At 38.4% G+C, this 23,313-nt stretch overlaps 1 protein-coding gene across 1 annotated transcript in view; it reads left to right on the top strand.

Annotated features, from left to right (window-relative positions):
- The window catches only part of COL4A3 (collagen type IV alpha 3 chain), a 42,482-nt gene extending 22,381 nt beyond the window's left edge, over window positions 1–20,101 (top strand). The window contains exons 27-49 of the mRNA XM_088528498.1: window positions 995–1,145; window positions 1,284–1,397; window positions 2,175–2,342; window positions 3,348–3,437; window positions 4,014–4,148; window positions 4,738–4,836; window positions 6,426–6,515; window positions 7,066–7,205; window positions 8,212–8,338; window positions 8,640–8,720; window positions 9,542–9,640; window positions 10,154–10,204; window positions 11,071–11,256; window positions 11,736–11,866; window positions 12,257–12,329; window positions 13,276–13,347; window positions 13,474–13,593; window positions 14,598–14,696; window positions 15,407–15,619; window positions 16,291–16,468; window positions 17,439–17,553; window positions 18,886–19,058; window positions 19,596–20,101. Of these exons, the coding sequence (XP_088384624.1) occupies window positions 995–1,145; window positions 1,284–1,397; window positions 2,175–2,342; window positions 3,348–3,437; window positions 4,014–4,148; window positions 4,738–4,836; window positions 6,426–6,515; window positions 7,066–7,205; window positions 8,212–8,338; window positions 8,640–8,720; window positions 9,542–9,640; window positions 10,154–10,204; window positions 11,071–11,256; window positions 11,736–11,866; window positions 12,257–12,329; window positions 13,276–13,347; window positions 13,474–13,593; window positions 14,598–14,696; window positions 15,407–15,619; window positions 16,291–16,468; window positions 17,439–17,553; window positions 18,886–19,058; window positions 19,596–19,680 (2,790 nt within the window). The 3' untranslated portion in view covers window positions 19,681–20,101. The remainder of the gene's footprint in view (window positions 1–994; window positions 1,146–1,283; window positions 1,398–2,174; window positions 2,343–3,347; window positions 3,438–4,013; window positions 4,149–4,737; window positions 4,837–6,425; window positions 6,516–7,065; window positions 7,206–8,211; window positions 8,339–8,639; window positions 8,721–9,541; window positions 9,641–10,153; window positions 10,205–11,070; window positions 11,257–11,735; window positions 11,867–12,256; window positions 12,330–13,275; window positions 13,348–13,473; window positions 13,594–14,597; window positions 14,697–15,406; window positions 15,620–16,290; window positions 16,469–17,438; window positions 17,554–18,885; window positions 19,059–19,595) is intronic.
- Window positions 20,102–23,313: the final 3,212 nt, after the last annotated feature.

The raw sequence follows: 23,313 nt of genomic DNA on the forward strand, positions 1-23,313 counted from the left end.
ACAAAGATGTTTTTTCAGAAATTGCAATTAGGCACACTTTTGATGGAGGTCAATACAAAGTAAGTATATAATGGAGATCAATACAAAAAAAGTATATATTCAAGCAAGTGCTTCAGTGAACTGAAGCCTAAATGAAACAAGTCGCAGCTATGATCTGCAACCCCTCTTCTGGATTGACAGAATCTAACCTACTGACAGGATATGGAAGTGTACTGACTACTTTTAAAAAATTAATAACACTTGAATGCCTTGAGGAGGAGACATTTCTTATTTTTTGAGTCTGTCCATATTTCATCATCCGTTTTGTGCATTTCTTGACAGACAGTGTATGATACTTTTTAAAATGATCTATTCTGTGCTTGAAGCCATCAAAAACTGAATTTAGACTGGCCTTTGTAGTGCAAAGGAACCATCAATGACTTGTATAAGCTTGGCTTCGTTGGCTTGCTTTAATATTAACTTCTAGTACTCAAAGCTACACCAATCGGCAGTTCAGAAGATTGATAGAAAAAAGAGAACAGGAAATGAGTATTATGAGACCTATCTGGATGCTGACCTGGATTATTTAAAAAAATACTTGGGTGAAAATAGGACTATAAGGAAAAATAAAGGAAAAATTATATTGCATAAATTTCGGTCCTTTTTCAGATACATGTCCAAAAATTCTCGTAGTTGCAGCCAACATCACAGTGCAGGGCAGATTAAGGGAAGTGCCTTGCATTGCTCAGTAGCAATGTCTATAGCAGAGTAAGGAGGCAGGATTCAATGCTTACATGAATTATCCTTCTGATGTGGGACCTCCAGGTGAACAGTAGGGAATATCTAGTGCTCTTCTGAATAGGAACCACTGCAAATGGTATTGTGAAAGATCCCCAGAGATCTTTCAATTAGCTAATTTAAAAAGGTGTCTGTCCATGGGATGGAGAAAGTTATATTTGTTATATTTAGCAAGTGTGCTGCATGTGGCTTGTTTACATTTCTCTGTGTGTTGCAGGGTGATCCAGGTGTAGTTATTCCTGGAGAGCCAGGTAGAACGGGTTCACCGGGAGGTAGTGGCATTCCTGGCCCAAAGGGTGATGCTGGATTTCCAGGACTTCCAGGCCTACCAGGACATGCTGGACATGATGGTGATGATGGGCTAAGAGGTACTGTGGTCAAACAAGCACAGAGAACAGAGCAAGTTACATCTGCCCTTTAAGGAAAGGGAAGCCAAGTCAAACAATATTCATTCAAAACTTCGAACTGCTGTTTCAGCATTATGAAATCAGTCTCCTTCCTTTTAGGAGATCCAGGCTTGCCTGGAATTCCTGGGGATCCAGGTCCTCCAGGAAAACCTGCAGAGTGTATTATCGGTCTGCCAGGTTTGCCAGGTGGTGAGGGAGCTACAGGCCCTCCAGGTAGGACTTTCTGAATTAAATGTGCTATTTGACAGGGTGAGTCTGGGTGCTTGTGCCTTCCCACTGGTCTGTGGGAACTGAGATTTCTTGTGGATATTGGTTATACATAAGTTTGCAAGAAAATTTGAGCTCTGGTAAAAGATCCATTGTCTACAAATCGCAGGGAAAAAATCTGTTAAGTGGACTCCCTGGGTAAAGATTCAGAATCCATTGTGCAGCACAAAGATTAATCATAAACTGACCCCAATTCCACAAGAAAAGGATAGTTCCGTGACCTACCCTTGTATGGATCTCAGCTTAGGTTACTTAGTGCAATGTAGTGGAGGACATAGGAAGAACAGAGAAAGAGCTCAGCTGCGTGGTAAATATTCAGAGACTCACAGCACCTGCATATACTGTTTATGAAATCCCTCCCAAGAGAGGATAGTCTTAGGCACGCAGCTCAGTCCTCTTAGAGATATCCTTAGAAGGATTCCCCCCGCCCCCACAGGTGCTCTGTGAAAATACAGAGTCTGGAGTTTGGAGGATAAATGCAGAACTCTGGGGCGGGGGTGGTTCTGAGAAACAGTGGGCTCATCTGCTCTGTTTTTGGCTTTGTTGTTGCTGGGGTTTTTTTTTTGCCTTAAGATTGCCTGACTAAGTATGTTACCTGATGATGGTTCTCAAGCAAGCAATACTCCCAGAGTTTGAGTTTCATGTTCATAATGGCAAGGTAGAGGTAATGATGGTTTATTTCCCAGAAAGCAGTACAGATACCGTGTCATGCATTTTTCTTAGGAGGAAGAGGTTCACTAGGCTCAAAAGGAAAAGTAGGCCCTCCTGGCCTGAGTATCCCAGGAATTTTTGGAAACCCTGGAGAGCCTGGACGAATAGGCCCTCAGGGAAATACAGGATTACCTGGTCCCAAGGGACAGTCTGGAAGGCCAGGAATCTCTGGAGTGCCTGGTAAGGATTCCTCAAATGCATATTTTGATATAGCAATTAAATCAACCTCTGCAGAAAGATGTCGATCATGCTTTTCCAAATTGAAGATTCAGTAAGATTTTTCCATTAAAACATAGATGTTCAGCTTTCCTGTATCACTGAGATCTATATGGAAAACAAATTAACCACCATTCCTTCAATGATGAGTGTATCTTGAGGTTGTCATGGCACAATAATCAATTTTCTAAAGCAGCTTTTTGAGCTGCTCTAGTTTTCTGTACAGTAATGTCTTTGCCACAGGACAGTAACCAACTAACCAGGACAGCTAACCAGTGATTCCCCAGCATTATGAAGCTTAGTATCAGTATTAGTATTTAAAGGAAATAGTTTCTAGTATTTAGAAGAATGTTTATAGTTCTTAAGAACCTTCTAAGAAGTTTTTATTCAGATTCCCTTTTCAAGAGAGAACATGCCAATGCCTTTTTCAAATCTACTTTTTCCAACAAAAGCAAGTTCAGTTCTTGAATCTAACAGAGTTGTGGCTCAGATCAAACTGTCATGTTAGCCAGAGCTGATTTTAAGAAAGACAGGTCAATTCTTGTATTTTTTTTTCTGGAAATTTGTTCAAAGTTTATGTTGTAGATATAGATATATAGATATAGATATATATATTCAGTATTCTCAATCCCTTATTCTGTGGGAAGAAGATGGTATATGCCTTTTAGTTGCACAACCTGTAAACATGTAGCGCCTGGCTCAGCAGCCTAAACATAGACATCTAGTGTCATTTGAGATAAGCTGTCGTATTCCAGCCGGTCTCTAACTCCTGGATCAGGAAGAAACAGCTTTCTCATACATCCTGTGAACGATATCCCAGCCCTGTGTGGGGATCTTGAATGCACAGTACTCACCATCAAGTGCAATTAACTGCTTAACTGACAGGCACATATGTAACTTTCTGAAGTAATGTTATCTTTCACTGATCAAATATTAACAAAATATGTTCCTCATACTTCGTTTCCATAGGCTCAAGGGGAGAACCAGGTATCATGGGCCCATTAGGAGTTCCTGGACCCCCTGGTGCATTGGGAAACCCAGGCAATCCTGGTAGCAGAGGTAAGTGGCCATAGTATCCGCTTTCATTTTTCCTTAAGACTATAGGATCTTTAAAGTTGAAGTAGTCTTGTGATCCATCTCCTTGCATATTATCACTATGGAGTTCTCCTGCCTGCAGTTAATGACTGAAATTTCCTTGATTCTTGGATTCGGTATGTTGTGAGGTCTGCAGACTAGTGACAGCACATTTTCTTTTAACGATTTTAAATCTTTTTTGATTTCATGGATACGTGTGGAAAATGGCTGGGAATGTTGCTAGAGAAAAAAACAAGAACAGAAAGCTTTTTGCTCTGTTTGCTCTATTTTTGTCTATCCAATTTGTTTTCAACTTCTTATCTGTTTAACAGATTTAATACTAAACTTTTGCGCCTTATAAGAAATAATTAGTGTCTTGCAGTGATCCATCATAGATGTTTCATTGATGACTGGAGTAATTAAGAAGCTGTTTGAGGTTGTTATCTAGCATGTATTTTTACATACTTAGCTACTCTTAAGGGCAAAAATTTCATTTGGCTGTTTATATATGTTATCAGCTGGGAAAATTTCCTCAGAATAATTATTTTTATTTTACCGCAGGTTCTTTCGGCTTGCCAGGACTCAAGGGAAGAAAAGGATTTCTAGGACAAAAAGGTGAACCAGGTGATAAAGGTTTTTCTGGACCATCTGAGACCTTGGTTGGAATTGGGAATAAAGGAGAACGAGGCTCAGACGGTATGCACTGTTTCTCTGTCATTCAAAACTGTGTTGCAGTTCTAGTGGGCTCTAATGCTTGAAAGAAACTAATTCAAGGAAGGGCTCAGAATACTCGCAAAACCTCGGTATAATTAGTGCATTGCAATAGCCTTTTTATTAATTGGATAATTGACTATTACACTGAATATTTATTCCCACTTAAACAAGCCCTTATCCTTAAAAGCTCTCTTCTCAATTCAGTAGTATTTCTGTAGTACTAAGAAACATAGAATATAACCACAAAGGACACATTTTACACATTCAGTCCATGAAAACAAAAATGAGTGTGCTCACCAACTAGATGATGTACACCAATAGTTGTACATGCTAAACTAATTACTTATGACTTTTTCTGTAGACTTATTTTGTAGAAACTTTTGAAAATTTCCCTTTCTTTCCAAATGAAAAATACTAAAAACATTAACTGTGTGTTTGTGTCTTGCTTTTGTTTGTTTACAGGCCAAGTATCTTATGTTCTGTTCTGTTTCTCTGTTATTTTTAGGAGAGGTTTTTGCCTGTTTTCTGAGATACTGTTTCTTAATACTATTTTTACAAAACTTTGTTCTAGGATTTCAAGGAAGAATGGGTTTTAAAGGAGAAAAAGGAGATGTAGGTGTGCAAGGACCGCCAGGTTTTGATGGGTCAGAAGGAACACCTGGCTTACCAGGTATAGAGCATCTTTATTGATAACTACTGTATCAGATAGAGGGTGAAGGTTAATATTACTTCAGCACTGATACTTAATAGATACTTAATAGTTTCAGTAGAAAAACTATGTTCACTTTAACGCTAAAGTTTTTGAGTATTCTGAAGCTGTGTAATTTGCAAAACTGTTATTTGGAAGTTAACTATCTCCAAATGACTCTGTTTTATTCCAAATACAGACATTTATTTGACCTAATTTGAGGTGATTAATGAAAAAGTAATATGAGATCCTGAATGGTAATAACTTTACGCTCCAAAATCTAATGAGACAAATGAGCTGAAATTGGTATTTATAAAACTGAATAAAAGTTAGAATTCCCAATATTGTAAAGAAACAGTAAGAATTCTGAAAACTCTATATTAAAGAATTATTTTGGAAGCTTTCAATTTGGTTCTATTCCCTTTTTGAAAGCCTGCATGTGCATATGTTGAATGCTGACAGGCCTTCACTGAAGAGAAGTCTTAAAAACAAATATGTAAAAATTAAAAACCTAAATAAGACATTCTCAAAATTCTGCTTTGCCATTACCCTAATGCATAATGATACATATGGGCCCTCGAGTGAGATAATGCATCTGTTTTCTCAAAAAATCAAATGTCTTTCACTCTCCGTATTCTGTATTGTTGATTCTTTGAGAACTTTTTTGCATAAGTCACATGATGATACATCTATAAATAGATTCTTAAAAAAATGGGTTCTTTAGGTAATTAGAAAGCATTTTAGATTTGTAATGAAATTGACCCTGGTCATGATGGCAATCATCCATGCTGTATGTCACTGCAGCATTACTACTATATTTTTTATTAATGCCCTTTGTAGTCACTGCAGTGCAAAAAATGCAGGAAAAAAATGCAAATGTTCTCTGACCTCTTCTGGAAGAAAATCAGACTGACCTGCCTAAATGTTTGGTTACCTCTACCTTAGAATTTGGACATGTGTACAGTCCAAGTGCAACCAGACCTATAGCCATTAAAATAAAAAATAAGCTGACATTGATAGAAGACTAAGCAAAAGAGAAGGAAGTGGAAAAACAGATCAAGATACAGAAAAATTCATAGGCATACAGCCATGAGAAGTGTGTAATGTCAAAGTAGTAGTGTAGCTGTGACGTGCTCAGAAACTGAACTGAACTCAGACAAACAAAGGAAGTTCTGAATGTGCAAACATAGATTCTTGGTCTGAATGAATATGTGCAAAGGTATATTGCAGTTGTCACCCATAAATACTATGAATCATCACAAGCCTTATGTTAATGTTGATTGGAGGAAAATAAACAAATAAATAAAAGCCTTGACTTTCCAATAAGAATAATGTTAGTTTTATGGATGTCTGGGGCAAGAGGAAGAATTTTACTTCATCTATTAGTTGATTTATAAAACAATCAGATACCTTGCCAGGATATGAGGTCAAAAAAAAGGCACCTCAAACAAATACAAGTACAAAATGTTTGTATTAGTGATAGCTCTAGCAGCTAGCCAATGTCTAAACTAAAGATGTACAAATAGAGAAACTAAAGATGTGAAAATAGTGTCTATTTCTTCATCTTACAGGTGTCAAAGGATTTATGGGTCTTCCAGGGATTCCTGGAGGACAAGGATTCCCAGGAGCACCTGGAGACAAAGGGGATATGGGAATTCCAGGTTATTTTTTATCAAGTCACATTACTAATTCATAGAATTGTGTAGAAGTGTTTACAGAAATCTGAGCAGTTACTATTAGTGGACTACACAATGCTGATTCAAACAGAGAATTATAAACTTGGGCTTGTAAACTTCTACCCACCCACATAGCTTCTTGAATTGCTGAATGTAGTTCTCCCTGTTCAGTTACAATCTTAGTAAGTGTGTTCCAAGTGTTCCTCTCAGGTAATTATTTTTTGGAGAGTACAGGGCAAGAATTAGTCAGGATGTGGTACTATATAGTGCTTTTACATTTCCTTGTAATAAGCTGTTAGCTCAGTAAACAAGTCTCTTTTTCTGTAAGCTCTATAAATAAATGAAATATAAGTAACATACACTGTTATTTTGAAGCAAGTCTTTTAATGCACATAGAATTAAAATTACTTACTGTACAACTCACTTCAATGAAAACTCAGTATCTGAAAATACAAGTGGAATTTTGCAAAGCGCAGTGTGTTTTTTGCAGTTATGATTCCTGTAAGAATGGTACCAACACCTTCTGTTTTTCCAGGTCCCAAAGGGCAGAAAGGATCTCCAGGCTTTCCAGGACCATCAGGTGACTCTGGGCAAACGGGCTCTGGTGGCTCTCCAGGTGACAAAGGAGAACCCGGGTACCCAGTTCCTGGGCCTCCAGGAGAACCTGGTCCAAAGGTATAAAGGCAGTGGACATATTGTCATCTTGGCCTATAAGCTGAGCCTTTGACTGTAGGAGCAAAATAGTATATATGCCAGACCTGGGAGTCTGCAGCAGATAAGTAGATTATTTGTTAATGTTGAGAAGTTCTAAAATGCTGTTATGTCAATGTTTAGGACAATTTTGACTTCCATATATTTCATTTTTCTCTGTGTGCAAAAGAAAGTCATATTTGTAAAGAACATCCTGGAAATAACTTTGTTTCTGAAATAGGTGTTAATCCTTTGAGAATATGGACTTCCACTTAAAAGGCAGTAGTAGGTATACTTGTACATTGGGAAGTTTGCAAAAATATATTTTAGAAAATGTGAAAATTATGATACCTAAAATTGTGTTTTTGATTTTGACAGTAATATCATTACACAAAAATAAATTGTTGTTGTCTTTGCAATAAATATTTATTGTTGAATGGAATTTAGATCAAATTAATAAAATTTTACTCCACATATTCAGATTGATGAATACTTGGAAACCTCTTTACATGTGAGAGTATCAGAAATATGTGGTTCAAGCTGTAAGGTTTGCTACAATTCACTCTATCTGCTTAGATTCTGTATTATCTGGGTAGACAAAATAAGCCTGAGTTTGCAAGTCAGTCTTAAATTTATGTGGACAAACCCAGTCATCTGCTGCCTCTGTTCTAGTCCAAATGACAGACGAAAGTAGAAATTTAAGGAAAAATGTGCATTCCTGTTCTGCCTGTCTATTATATAAGAAGTGTCCTTTTGGATCCAAAGAGGATCAAATACAATTGGAGGGAAGCCTGGATGCTTGTACAAAGTGCTGGTGAAAAGAGCGTCTAAAGACTTTACATTAGTCTACTTTATACTTTTTATAGAAATCATACTGAACCATGATTATATACACTTAAAATTACATATAACTTTCTGATGTACAAACATACAATGTCATGTATTTAATACGTGATTCTTTATCTGTTTGTGTTTGTCCTCTTTTTCTCAGGGAGATCCAGGTCCCCCAGGGCGTTTAGGGAGTAAAGGAGAAAAAGGATCTCAAGGTCAGCCAGGACGTGCAGGAGTGCCAGGACCAGATGGGATCAGAGGGGAATCTGGAGGTGCAGGAGTCCCAGGTGTGTGTGTGTGTGTGTATATATTTAAGAGAGGTGGCGAGATGCTGACATGCTTCTAGAAGAGAATTTCTCAATATATCACAGAAGGCCTATGGCGCATTTATGCTCAGCTGTTGTGAACTGAAGCTTGTAGTCAGCACAGCCAGTCTAACTTACATCTAGTAGAGATCTGTCACAGCTCTTGAAGCAGAGATAGTAGCAAAGCACAGATAGTAGCAAGGTTAGCAGATTTAGGCTAGTCCTAATCTGAATTCCAGGTTATAATGTCTTTTTTTTCCTGTCCCAAACTTTCTTCTTACAGGGGAAATAGGACTTCCTGGAGGTGTTGGTGCTAAAGGGCATCAGGGCCACCCAGGACAAATCGGCAGTAGAGGCCCTCCAGGTATGATTTTTAGCACTTCCCTCAAATCACTGTCTCCTGGTTTGTCATTCACTTCATATATTGTAATGAGTTAACAGATTTTCTTGCTTTGCAATTGATTTTGGAGTCTCTGTTTATGTGGGTATGAGAGTCTGTTCGCCTTCTGTAGTTCCAACTAAGGTCTTTGCCAGGCTGTTTTTAAAGTATTAGTTCAGCTCAGGCAAAAGATTTTAGTTTTATTTTCATCATTGTAATACTTATTGATTTTTTTTTCTCTAATCCAGAGGTCTCAAGGAGACATGATATCCAGAGAAGTAGCAAGAAAGGCTTGTTCTACTTCCTGAAAGAGAATAATAAATATCTAGCTAGACAAGGAGAAGAAACATGATTAGAGTAGGAAGAAGGAAAGGACAGAGTTTCTCTTGTTAGAGCAACAGAAAAACTCACTGATTTATCAGCAGAGTTGGCTAAGATCACTCTACTCCTTGCTTAGAGAAACCTTGAATTTGTAATAAACCTAGGGTGAAAAATTGTACTGCCTGTCCCACTAGCATTGGTTAAATGAAAGGCAGGATCCTAAAATGTCTGAGACAAAAAGATATTACCTGTAAAAATAATGAGGGTCCTAAATCCATTGAAGTCCAGAGAGATGAATAAAAATGAGATACTTCTCTTTATCTTGATAACATTAACATTACTAATTACAGTTATTTTTGAAGGAGCTGCACTAGTGACATTTTAATAAAGGAGACTAATATCTTCTATTGTTTTGCATGTGAAGATGCAAAAGGGGAGATGAAGGGAGATGTGAAAATGATATTCTGGCCCACTGTAATTCACAGGTGCTGTTGGAGAACCTGGAAAGAATGGGCTTGTTGGTGAAAGAGGAAATCAAGGTCAGGATGGTATGCCTGGCGCCCCAGGGCATAAGGGAGAACCAGGTACAGCAGTGAAGTATTTTCTTTTTGTTTTAAAATTGCTCTTCCCCTGCCCTGCCAAGCCTCCCCATGCCCCCAGTTTCCCTTATCACTTCTGGAGAGGATGGCTAAAGGGCTTCTGGGGAACAAAAGCTATGTTGATAGGTAGAGGGTTCTTAATTTTTACATAATTCAAAGACTTTCTGCACCAACCGTTTGACACACTATCAAGATTTCCCAGTACATTCATTACTTCTCTATTATACATTTGATTTGTCAAAATTTCTCCTCCTTCCCCTTCTCCTTCAAATACGAGTGGGAAATAGGAGTTACCACTCCAAAGAAAAACTTAAAATTTAATTTATATTTCTGGAAAGAACCAGTAGAAGATAAGGAATGAAGATGTTTTTCATATAATTAAAATATCACTCTTGACTCAGTGAATATTAAAAAAACTGTATGAAATTTTAAGCAATTATGATGTTTTCTAGCAGTTATTTGGGACTGTTGGGTATAGTGTGACCTAATATTTTGTAGGGGCACCAGGCAGAGGAATCCCTGGCCTGCGAGGTATTCCTGGTCGTAAAGGTGAGTTGTCTTTTCAGAGAGCAGAGGCCTAATTTTTAAATATTAGACTTGTCATCTTTTCCCTTAAGTGACATCATTCTTGAGGAATGGTACTGTGAGATTTAGAGGCAAAAAAGGGTGATTCTCTGCTTATAACCATGACTTGGTGCTATATATTAAGTATTAAGAGTTCTTTCTTGTCAAGTGAAGATTTTAACAAAGGTACAGTGATTGCATTTTAATATGTTACCATCTCTCCTTTTAGGTTGACATGGTCTCAAGAATAAAAAGCAATTGAATAGGGAGACACTTGCTAGTTTTTAGGCTTTTTACATCTAAGACTGGTGGATATCGATATGCTTTGCTACAAACAAACCAACCAAAAAACATCCCCCTCTCTTCTCTATTAACCATTCACCCTAAGATCAATATGAGAATGAACTGATCTGTCTGGAGTATTTTCTTATTTTGCAGCACTCATATTGATACTTATAGCTAGAATTTAATTTAATAGGATTTGCAAATTGTGATGTTCTAACCAGCTTTTTCTTTTCTTTATTAGTGTATAGAGAAATATTCCATACTCTCTTCTTTCCACCCTTTCCTGTCTAGTTTATTCCTTTGTATGAGCAAACTCTGAAATGTACTTTTAAAAGAAAAGCAGGTTTTGTACACTACACTGCAGCAAGTCCTGTCTTTCCACAATCTTTTCCCTTCTGTTACTGTGGCAAGTTGATTTTCGGGGCTTCTCTGTACTAAAAACAATGGCTGAATTTCAGCTTGGCAGCATGATAAATGCACGTATTCTGTGTAGTCAAAATTTTAAAAGCTTCACAACATCTTGACAGTTCTTCCAAAATGCGTTGTGTAATATTTATACCCCGCAGGAATCAAAGGGGACATGGGGCTGCCTGGTTTTCCTGGGCCACCAGGTATCAAAGGTTGTCGAGGGGATCAAGGACCCATTGGACCCCCTGGCATGATGGGATTCCCCGGATTACAAGGTGCAACAGGCATGGCAATTCCTGGCCAAAAAGGGAATAGAGGTATTGCTGGTGCTGATGCACGACCAGGTGTGTTGTTACATCTCCTCGTTGATCTGAAAGGATGTACTGCTAACTGCAAGCAGAATTTAGCCTGTCCAAAATTCAAGATTGAAAGAGTTTCTGTGCCAGAGTGCTTCATAATTAAACAGGCTTCTTATCAGTTGATTGATGCAATGTTACCATTGCAAACATCAGTTATCTGTGCAGTAGAATGTAAAGCCTGCCCGCTTGCATGGTTCTGCTTTCTTCCTCTGCAATCTACAGGGTGTTTAGAAACTGTAGTACTTTAGAGGACTGAGAGAACTTAGCTCTGATCTCAGATTTAATTAACAGGCTAGGGAAAAGGAAGCCTTTTTAGTTTTAAATAGGTATATTTCCCTGGAAATTGCTGGGAGAGAATAAATATGAAGTTCCGTAGTAGTCCCTGAAACATTGTATAGAGTGCAGTACAACGTTATGAAATACCATTGGCAGGAATTCCTGCTTACTTGGATGTTTCCTTACAGGTGCTCCCGGCTTTCCAGGGCCTCCTGGTCTTCCCACTCCCAGCCTGAAAGGAAGCAAAGGTTTTAGAGGGGCAGATGGCATACCAGGGCCAACAGGCCCAAAAGGCAGCACTGGTCCTCCAGGTCCAAAAGTCAGTGGAAGGGAATACTCCTTATTTTTTATTTATTTATTTTAACTCCATTGCTAATTTTCTCTTACCATAAAAACTATACCCAGGGGAGGGAGGGAAGAGTAGAGGGAAAGATATTAAACTGGATATGAAAATCAGTTTTTTTTTGACTTTTACAAACCAAAAAAGAAAAAATACTGTGAATTTCTGGCTTGTTATTTCCTTGTCCATTTTTTTATTGCAGAAAAATAGTAACAATGGTCTGGCTATTTCTAACACTGTTGCAAACAGAGCAAATAATGCTTCTAGTTGTAGACATAATGTTTTGAATGTTCTGAATAAAAAGAAAATATACGTTTTAGTGTGGCAATGCTGTTTTCCATTTATTTATTGATGTTACCTGACTTGCAGGGAATGGAAGGTCAATCAGGTTTTCCTGGTGCTAGAGGAGATCCTGGATTTGTTGGATTCCCAGGTGTAAAAGGTATTTATACCTCTTCTATATGCCAAATGTAATTAAATAAGTGTTTTGTTATTGTAGTAGTGATAGTATTGTAGTGATAGACATAAATCTTTCCGATAAAGACAGCAGGATGTGGGTCAGCTATAAATGAGATCCCTCATTAAGGGAGCAGATTTGGTCAGACATAATTTGTTTTGAGTTGTGTTATGGGTGCATCTAAACTTAGGCTTGAATGAGGAAGGGCTGGAACTTCCATGGCCTCCATTACAGACTACATCAAAACAAGTTTGTCCTTAGTGCTTACCAGTGAGTAATGCAGTGTAAGCACTTTGGACTGAGTCTGCTAACATGAAATGCCACACTACTGCTAAAAGATTTGTTTTTTTGGCAACCCCTTAGCTACAGAACTCAACAGCATGAATCAGAATTGCAGTACAAAGGCCTGGGCCTTCTGTTTGCTATCATAATAGGCCCAATTATGTTCTCATTCACTAGTTCACTGACAGACTAACTCCTAAATTCATTGCCTTCGTTAACTTTGTATTCCTGAGGCTTAGCTGAATCAGCAGGTGGCTAAAAATCCTTGTAACTTAGACATTTTTCTAGTTGGTGGCTTAAATCTGAGGGGAAGTGCACAAGTTCACTGAAGGCAGCACTTGTACTGCAAGATCAGTTTAAAAACAAACAAAACATGCATAGTCTAATGTGAATGTTTTAAGCCAGGCTTATGGGTCAGGCTATTATATGAAGACAGGCATGAAAAATCTTATAAACTGACTGTGTTTGACCTATAAATGATAGAATTAACAGAAAAGCAGTAGCAGTCCACTTGAGTATTTCATGAGTCTGCTGACTGTTACTCTTGGGAAGGTTGCATGAGTCGCGCAAGCCTCTTAAGCAAGCCTCTGTACCTCTGGCAGTTGTTTTAATGCTTCAAACCAGGTATATCTCCAATCTCCTTTTCTAGGCGAAAAAGGTAATCGAGGACCTCCTGGACCACAAGGTGCAGAAGGGCCAAGGGGACCAAAGGGCCAACATGGTAATATGTTCTTACAGTCCTTTTTGTTATAATACAAACTGATTAAGCTTGGTTGTGTGGGTTGTTTCCTTGATTTGGGGTATTTCTTTTGTTTGATTTCTTATTTCTTTGTTCGTTTGCTGCTAGGTCCACCTGGAGTCCCTGGGAAAGTATTCTCTGTCCCAGGAAACAAGGGGGCTCCTGGACTACCTGGAAGACCAGGAACACCAGGTGATCAAGGAATTCCGGGGATTTCTGGACTACAAGGTGGGTTTATTTTTTTGTTTTTAATGGGTGTACATACTTACTTAATGAAGCATTTTGGTTTGCAGGAAAACATATTTCATAAATCAACATGTCTTACTGTCTACTTAATAGCAAATGGTGCCGTGTTAACTCCCTCATGTTCAGAACCTGTCTTTTTAATCTGTCCCACTGAACATCTGCGGGGACTGTTCTACCCACACAGTCTGCAAGTGATGGAGTTCCCTCAACATAAAACTAGGCAAAATAATGGAATAAAACATAAAGTTTAGACAAAACATTCAGTGTTTTCATATGAGCAGCGTCATGCTCAGTGTGTTTGTCATCTTGAGAGGAAAATTACCACAAGTCATAAAGTACCATTACAAAGTGATCCTCCCTCTGGTTGTGTGGGGAGGTAGAAGGGAAGGAGAGGGAAGTAGTGCTAGAAATGAAGCCTGCCACCACTGTGAGTCATGTGGGAGAAAAGAGCAGGTGGAGGAGGTGAATGTACAACGAGTGGGACTCACACCACAGCTGTTCGTAGCAGGAGGGAGCTCCTCGGGAAGCCAGGCCTGGAGAAAGGCACGTGCTGCTCGGGGAAGACAGAGCTCCCCCAGCGATAACAGACAGTTACTTTACAAAGAAGCTCCATTATGTGTGGAATTATGGACAGCTTCTGAGATGGCTGTGGCTTGTTGTTGTATTTTTGAAATATTTCTATTGTACAACAAATGCTAAAGGAGAAAGCTATTTCTTTTTGATTTTTTTTTTTTGCAACTGTTCCCATGAGAATATTTTTCTGCAGTACATTCCATACTGCCCTGTCATCATCCTGATTAAAAAAACATGGTGAAAGTAACACTGTAAACACAAAGTCTCAAAGCTTAGCAAATTGATACTCACACTTTTATTATAATGTAGCTACTTTCAGGGTTTTTTTAAAAAAACTTTATTTGAAAATTGTTATTAGAATCTAGAAAAAGATACCACAATATTACTGTGTCTTTTTCCTGATTATAATTTAGGACCTAAAGGACTAAAAGGTCTACCAGGAACTTATGGGAGTCCAGGTCGACCAGGGTTGCCTGGTCCAAAAGGAGACAAGGGCTTTCCAGGACAAAGAGGTACAACAAACAAGACATCTCTGATTGTACTACCAAAGTTGCAGAGCAAACTGCATTCTCAATTTCTGTAAATCCTTTCTTCTGTATATACTGATGTTCTATAACTCCCTCAGTAGCTGAGGGCCTTAAGAATATATGAGCACACATTTAGTTTTCAGCAGATACACGTTCACCACTGAAATAATGTTTTTTCCAAAAATATGGCTTGGCTCTGCTTCTCTGTTATTTACCCAGCTCCATTTATTTACCCACTTGAATACTGATACTTAGGGATTTAAATGGATTTTCTATATATGGCATAAAATGCAATTATATATGGCATAAAATGCAATAGAATAAATATTAATATAATTATTCAAATATGTATATATTTTTATTTATCAATTAAATATAAAACATAAAAGAAGTATACAACATGATAAATATTGGTCACTAAAAATGTTTTTTTCTACAACCCTTCAATAAGGAGGGCCATGATTCTTCAAATGTTTTACTATTTCACAAAAATGGGTAATGTAAACATACCTCATCCTAGTCTGAAAGAGCTAATACAAGAGCTAATACTACCAACTTTCAGGCTGGATCTTTTTTTTTTTTTTTTTTTTTTTTTTTTTTTTTTTTGAGTGACTCCATTAAAGTAAAGCAAGAATGCAAACATGATAATAGTGTTTATCTTTTTTTTTTTTTTTTTTTTTTTTTTTCTTCCACAGGACCATCTGGACTGATTGGCTTTCCAGGTGTCCAGGGGTTACCTGGCTCACCAGGTGTCATTGTCCCTGGTCCATCAAGAAGAGGTTTTATCTTTACCCGGCATAGCCAAACAGTCAAGATCCCTGCATGCCCTTATGGGACATCCCAGATCTACGTTGGCTATTCCTTGCTTTTTGTACAAGGAAACGAGCGAGCGCATGGACAAGACCTTGGTACTCTAAGTAAACATTTTCACATCACTTTCGGTAGAGAGCAGTAATGCTACACTGCCTTCAGGAAATCAAACTTGCAGAAAATACCTAAAATAACATTAGTTATCAGGCTCCAGAGAGCTCCACGGCTCTGAGAAAATGCAGGAATCATGGCTTGAAAGATAGGCTTTTTTCTTGCACTCCTGTACTCCACTTTTACTACCCCTAAATGCTTTTCAGGAGAGATTGAGTTAGTGGCACATAGGCATCTGCAAAGTAATGGCTAGAAAATGTGCACAGGGCTGGCAGTAAGGATACAGGATCTAGGCAGGAACCCTGCTTCCCTGGAAGCCAAATAGGATACTATAGGGAACCTAAAGCAGCACCAGAAGCTTGTGTTCAGGCAACTGTATCCCTGCTGCTCTGTCAAAGGTTGATACAATGCAGCAAAGTATTACTGTTTAACACAAACTTTTTTTCTTAGCCCTTGCGGGGCAGGGGGGTGTATTATATACGAAGTGTAAGCATTTTGCTTTTGTATAATTGCACTCAACAAACATTTTTCTCCCCCTTTTTATAGGTACCAACTTTTAAAATTCTCACCATGTAGATTGGTTCCCATCACGTCTCATCTGTTTGCTATCCTAAATATAATTTCGTATTTATCATGAACTCTCCCCTTTTGTTTTTAGGAACAGCTGGTAGCTGCTTGCAGCGGTTTACCACCATGCCATTCTTGTTCTGTAACACCAATAACGTTTGTAGTTTTGCTTCTCGCAATGATTATTCGTACTGGCTGTCAACTGCAGCAACAATGCCAGTAGACATGGCACCGATTTCTGGCAGAGCACTAGAACCCTATATAAGCAGGTAAGAGAACAAGAACCTGGGCTTTTCTGACCTGGAACCACACAGGCAACATAGGCAGCTCTGAGATTTACTGTTTATCTCAGCCAGTGCAACATTGATTTCATCCACCTGATTTTTTGATTAATCACCTGAATATTTCGGATATTCAGTGATACCCAAAGAAAAGTTTGATTAAAGTTAGATTAAAAAAAAATAATTAGAGGTGGGCTAAACTAAAATAAAGACAACTTTAGCATTTGGAATGTGGTACAAAACAAGCTCTACTTCCAAATACATTTGATATGAAGTCCATGAAGAACTTGAGATCCTCTGGCTGAAGGATCTCTCCTATGAAAGACTCTTGTGCAAGTGTGGTCCTTTCTAGTCTGTGCTGCTTTAGGAAGGCTCAGAATGAGGTCTTCTAAAGGAGAAATAAAAAAATAATCCCAATAGACCAAGAAAAAGATGAGAAGGCAAACTTTGCATTTTGTATTCCAGCCTGTGCTGTCCAGCTGTTGCAATTTAACAGTCTATCTTCCTAGTTACTTTAGAAAATAAAGATTAAGATGTTGTTTGTCTGTTTGTTTGCTTTAATCTTAACAAATAAAGGTACAGATAACAAACTTTGATCTAAACTACAATAGATCTACAATAGACTACAATAGCAGTGAAAATTAATGAGCACATGAAGAAGGTAAAATTTAGCTTGTTACATTAGTAAAGGCAAAATTAGGAAGCTCGAGTGGTCTGAGACTAATCCCCATCTTGTACCAATATTTGTGCAGCGTTATTGGTAGAGATAGCAACACAGGTATTTGGGTTACCTTCACTTTTTGTCTTTCTAATGAGAAGCAATGCTGTGTGGGAGTGGTAGTGTTTATAGTAAGCCTCGCTGTTAGCTGGTTACCCTGCCTGCAGATCAGGGGCGTTTTGTGCGCTCACGTGTTTGCCCTCAGCTCTGCACCGGCTGCGTGCGTGTTTCTTCTCACAGGTGCGTTGTCTGCGAAGGAGCTGCGATGGTAATAGCTGTTCACAGCCAAACAACTGCAATTCCTGCATGCCCAGAAGGTTGGATGGCTCTCTGGAAGGGATTTTCTTTTGTTATGGTAAGGGTATAAAGGCCAGAAATAATCTGTTTCTCTCCTCTCAACTTTCATTGATGTTTTCTTCTCTTAGGTTGTTTGTTTTTTAATAACTAAAATGTCCTTTCCTTAGGCACAGTCAATAATTCCATTAACTCCACTTATCAGAAGCATAGGAAAAACTATTCTTATCTTCCCTTAATAATAGATGGCAGGACAAAAAGGGAAATTGATGAACGGAAAAATGTTAGAATTTTAGTCTGACAAAAATAACTGCCCTGTCTCATTCTCACGCATCATACAAAGCTCTAGGAAACAGTTCTGGGCAGTGGGGTGGCTAGAACAGTTGTGAGCACATATATGCATAAGTAACTGAGGATAACCCCCCACTTCCTTGTTGGGCAGTTATTTTATAAACCAATTCTTGGAGCAAAATTCTCCAGAAGATAAAAATTAAAAAGATTAAAACAAAAATAGTCCATTGTCTGCAAAGAAGGGCCTCATCAATTTTGATGCCATAAAGAGGTCTGAGTGGAAAAGCTCATAATGTGCTTCCAATGAGAGGAAAACTGAGTGTGAGGATAAGGGTGCATTGGTGCTGGAGGACGTAATACTTCACACTTGTTACTTCTGTCTGTGAGATGCCATAGGATGCCAGCAAGCAAGGGTAAATGACACCCTTTGCAAGGGGATGTTGTTCTTTTCAAGCCCACATTCCTATTTGCCTGATAGGAAGTATTTTTAGGTCTGCTGTGGAATTTGTTGCATCTCTTGGGATTTGCCCCAAAGTAATATTAAATATCTTGGAGAGAAGGAGGAGGAAAAAAAAAAAAGTATGCGGTTAAAGTAATTTGCTTATTTCAAACATCAACTTAGTTGTAGTTTAGAGCCAGTTTATTTATTTTAGGAGCATTTCTATGGACATTTACCAAAATCAGTGATAGAAACTGATTCTTTCTTTGGGAAAAAAAGCTTCTTTGCTTTTTGCATTTGGAGAAGCAATCAATACAGCAGAAATATGAATAAAGACCAAATAGAAGATTTGGCTCCTTCATAATTAGGTTACTTTGGTCTTCAACTGGACAGATGTCAGCTACTTTCTAGTCTTTCTACTGCTGGGTATGGTCTCAAGCCCTTTCACAGAGCAGAAGTTATTTGAAGTGCCTGAAGAAGTGTGCCAGAATAATTATGCTTGAATTTTCACAAGGCTTCTGTTCTTTATTAGGAGTCTGATAAAACTTCATGTGTGAGGACTTTTTGTCTGAGATGTACCACACTACCTATGGCATGGTTTGCAGATTTTTTTTGTCTGCAGTTATCAAAAGCTGATGGATGATTCTTATTCAAAATTTACAGTATACAAGTGCTGGCTCAGAAGCTTCTGGACAAGCATTGGCATCACCCGGATCTTGCTTGGAAGAATTTCGAGCCATCCCATTCATTGAGTGCCATGGCAGGGGGACGTGCAACTACTACACAAATTCCTACAGCTTCTGGTTGGCATCACTAAATCCAAGAAGAATGTTCAGGTAAAATGTGCTTTCCTGGCAGCTTAACTCTTCCCCATTTCTTGTATCTATACCTGTCGCATCCACGTGGCAGGTGCCCAAGGAGCCAGTAGCCTATCTGCTCGCGTTTCAGGGCTCTCCTCATAATTCTCCTCAGATTAGATATCTCCCTGGGTGAGGATTAACATCTTTCTGCAGTGCTGGAAGAGCTTAAAGAGGCCTTAGCGAGTCGAGGATTTCAATTTCTATGTCTGTAACTCAAAAGAAGGGGGAAATACGTTTTTAAGAACATGAAGATCCCAAGTGCCTGCAGCCAACCCCATTTAAGTGCCTGAATGTGCTTGTGTTCAGTTATGTCACTGTAGTTCCTTTTTATTTCCGTAGCAATTCAAAGTTAGTGTTCAGGACAAGGAACACCTGAGCAAAAGAAATGGGGGAGGTGCAGGTAGGGGAGGAATAGAGAAAAGAGCAGGAAAAATACAGTAATATGAAAACCTTCATTGCTTCTCCATGTTTTTAAGGAGAAAAAAAAAAAAAGATTATTTTCCTTTATTTTAGGAAACCTTTGCCACAGACTTTGAAAGCAGGAGAATTGGAAAACATCATCAGCCGCTGTCAAGTCTGCATGAAAATACCAGTCTAAACAATGGGCATGGCTGATGGAGCACCAAACTGCTTTTATTTAAAAGAAGAAGAAGAAGAAAGCCTACTTCTGAAGAGCTCTAATTTATTAAAGCCCAGTTGCATCTGGAAAGAAAATTATTAATTGCCAGTGCAGCACCATGGTGAGGTAGGGCAACAGTTTGACTTTTTCCTTTGGCAAATGACAAAGCACTTTGTTGGAATAAGCTTATAACAGCAGTCCTTCAGGGTCTTCTCCTGAACTGTGTCATTGCTAAGCATCTTCATGATAAAACTGTGGCACTGCTGGCAATCTTTAATGAAAGATGTTAATGCTGCCTTGTACCATGTGCTTTTCAATCTACAAGACAAACTAAATGCTATAATATCAGCTTACGGATGTTCAGTGTTCAAAGTAGATATAATTCAAGATGAAAATCTGGCACTTGAGAGATGGAGTTCAATAGGAAATCATTTTTCAGTGCACTTCTAAATGAATCAATATATATTTAAGGTTGTTTTGGTTTGGTTTTCCTGTCTAATAAACAAGTATCTCCCCACTTATCTCAGCCACAGAGGGATGAGGTACAGGAATATGTATTCTTTGTATCACTGCAATAACAATGGTTGGTTACTAGCCAGGAAGGCAGCTACGCTCTGCTTCGTAGGCACCACGGGGCGACGGGCGCTAGCTCTGCTCTCCTGTGCAACCTCGGCTAAGGGCTGACTAACCAAAACTCTTGGAAAGTCTTTAGATTAAGTAGCTTTCTTTAATTTCTTAACAAGTTGATAGTATTGGGCCTCTATTATGATTGCATGCTTTTGTCTCTACTGACGAAGAACTACGATAACTTGAAATGTTGATGGAATTTGCAGTTACTGTATGGCTCAAGGGCTCCCATGGCATTATCAGCTTAGCACACACCCTTCCAGATGTAATCTGTCTTTTTTTATTGCATTTTTAAACACACAACAAAAGGTAAAATGTACACATTTTACAGTATTTAAATATTATCATAAACATTTCTGGAAATGAAATCCCTTATTCCATCCAGTTAAATTCATGCATCTTAAATTAAAAAAAAAAAAGATAGGCACTTAAATTGTACCATCTGAGCACTGACTAATACAAGAGAATACAATTGTAAATGAATATAAATATTTGAAAAGCACTTTCATTTACTCATATAATTTATATAAAAGTAGCTCTGATTTTTTTTTTATATTTATAACATTGCACTTGCAAGGCTATTTAAAAATGTATTGTTAACATTTAAAATGTTAATAAGTGTTAATACTTGCACACAACTGTCAATTTCAGTATTTAGTGTTTATATAGATAAAGTTTAATTCATTCGAAAAGCTCTGTAAATGCCTCATTTTAAATGTAGACTCTAGCAATTCATGGAAATAACAAAGATTTCTCATTTAAATCTTTTTTTAAAAAAGTGAAATTTTATATTCAGTTTCTCTTAAATTTGCATTGTTTGTCTTATTGTTCGAATTTCACTGTTAATCTAACTAGACAATAGTTTTATCTGTATGTTTTTATGTCAGTACCTTCTGAGGAAGTTAATCTGAAGACAACAATTATGTGGATTGAGTGGATATTTTAAAATTACTCTTTTCTTGAACAGATTGTTGTACTTCTGTTTGCAGGTATAATTGTGAATTTACAGGGTTTGATGAAGAATATTCAGATGCACTTCTGACAGGATGGCACTGTCAATCGCAATTCCATTTGAATCATGTTTGGGAATGGGGGAAATCTTTAAGATGATCATATGTTAGATTTTTCTCTAAACACTGAAATCTGATTTAAATATTCAGAGATGAAATACATACCTGTTGCATAGCTTTTTTTTTTTTTTTAGTTATTTGTTATTTGTTTTTCTTCTTATTAAGAGTGGGATAACATAAACATGACTAGGGCATCATGTACTATATACAACCCCTGACTGGGGAAACCCTCTGTAAAACTTACTAGTAAAGTGCAGAATTTAAGTATCTACGATTAAAGTCTGCTAGAGATGATCAGTAAATTATAATATGTAAGGAGAAGGGAATATTGTTATTTTAAACTAAAAGGTAAGTTAAAATGAGGAAATTGTACCTCCTAATAAAACTTGCCCCTAAGTAGAAGTTTATCCCTTGTTTCCAGTTCTGGATTCTGTTGCTCCTTTATTGTGTGACTTTATATGATTCACTAAAAGATTTCCATAAATACATCTGGATTTCAAGCATTAAGCCCCAGGCTTTCTTCAAGAAACCTGAAACACTCAAAACTTGGAGAGATATTTATGATCATCAAATCCAGCATATTAAAAGGCAGATGATGAAAATCAGAGAAAAACTTGAAACTTGAAAAATGTTCATCTTAATTTCTCCTGCAGATGCAGATCATTTTACTTTCTTATTGCTAATAATTGTTATGAGAATTAATTAGCTCATGTCTGTAAATGCTTTGAGAGCCTTAACTGGAAAGTACTAAAGAGATGCAAAGTGTTAATATATTGTACTGAAAGAATGGCAAAAGTGAAGGCGGGGAAGAAATAAAAAATAATAATAATTAAAAAAAGAGAAAGATAAATCTTCTGCTCCGTACAACACAATAAAAATAATTTTGACTATAAAAAAAAAAATTCTCATGCTTTTTTGGTCCTTGGAGTGCTAAAGCTCTTTTCTGGTATGTAGGTATAATACAAAATACTCTGATCCATGATCATGGCCCATGACTAAAAGAGAGCAGGTGGATGTTAGCCTTGGGCTGAGCTCCTCTTTCTCCTCCATGGAGTGTGCTGCAGTCCCCCACTTGGGTGGGGACACGCGCGGGACGTGCAGAGCCCTCCTTTCCGTGCAGGTCTGCACAGGGAGCAGGTGCTGGGCAGGGGCTCGGAGCTGGAGGGGCCGAGTCCTGGCTCCCTCTTCTAACGGGTCCCTGACTTGGGTGCAGGGGGGTTGCATGTCGCTGCTGCAAAAGAGAGGAGTGTAAGGGCAGAGTAAGATGAACGCATTCCCAGCTTGCTTCTGGCACCGCTGTACCTACAGCTAGGAGAAGGGGAAGGACTGGCCACCAGGGAAGCCACATCTGCTGAGGAGATGCAGGAAAAAAGAAAAGGAGAGGAGCAGGACAACACAGTGTTTCCACACAGTGATGAGTACCCCAAGTATCCTATGACTACACACAGAGTGCATTAGAAAGAAAAAGGCAGGTCTATGCTTTTTACCAACATTATTATTGCCAAGATACCACCTATCAAGTCATACAGGCACCTTGGAAGAGGGGGTTGTATAAAAGCTTCTTGAGGATAGCAGCTGAAACCACTGAACAAGAAAAACAGGAATAGCAGGGGAGAGATGGCACACCATCCCCGGAAAGGGCTCCTGCCAGGATTCCTGGGCGATGATGGACGGGAAGGGTGTCCTGAAGGATGAGGACACTGGCAGGGCACAGCTATGTGCTAGTGGCCAGCATGGACAAGAGCTGAACTGTGGGGACGAGCTGCCAGAGTCACAATCTCCAGGCGGGACTTGTACTGTGAAACCACCTTGGAAGAACTGCTGTGGCTGCTCTCAAATCTTAGGATAATATCCCAGATTGACCTTGGGTATGTTGTAAAAATACTGGTTACAATACCCGTTAAAAAGGGGCATT

The sequence above is a fragment of the Tinamus guttatus genome, unplaced genomic scaffold, assembly GCF_059628265.1.
Source record: "Tinamus guttatus ecotype Peru unplaced genomic scaffold, ASM5962826v1 Tinamus_guttatus_pri_ptg000311l, whole genome shotgun sequence".
Lineage (NCBI taxonomy): Eukaryota > Metazoa > Chordata > Aves > Tinamiformes > Tinamidae > Tinamus > Tinamus guttatus.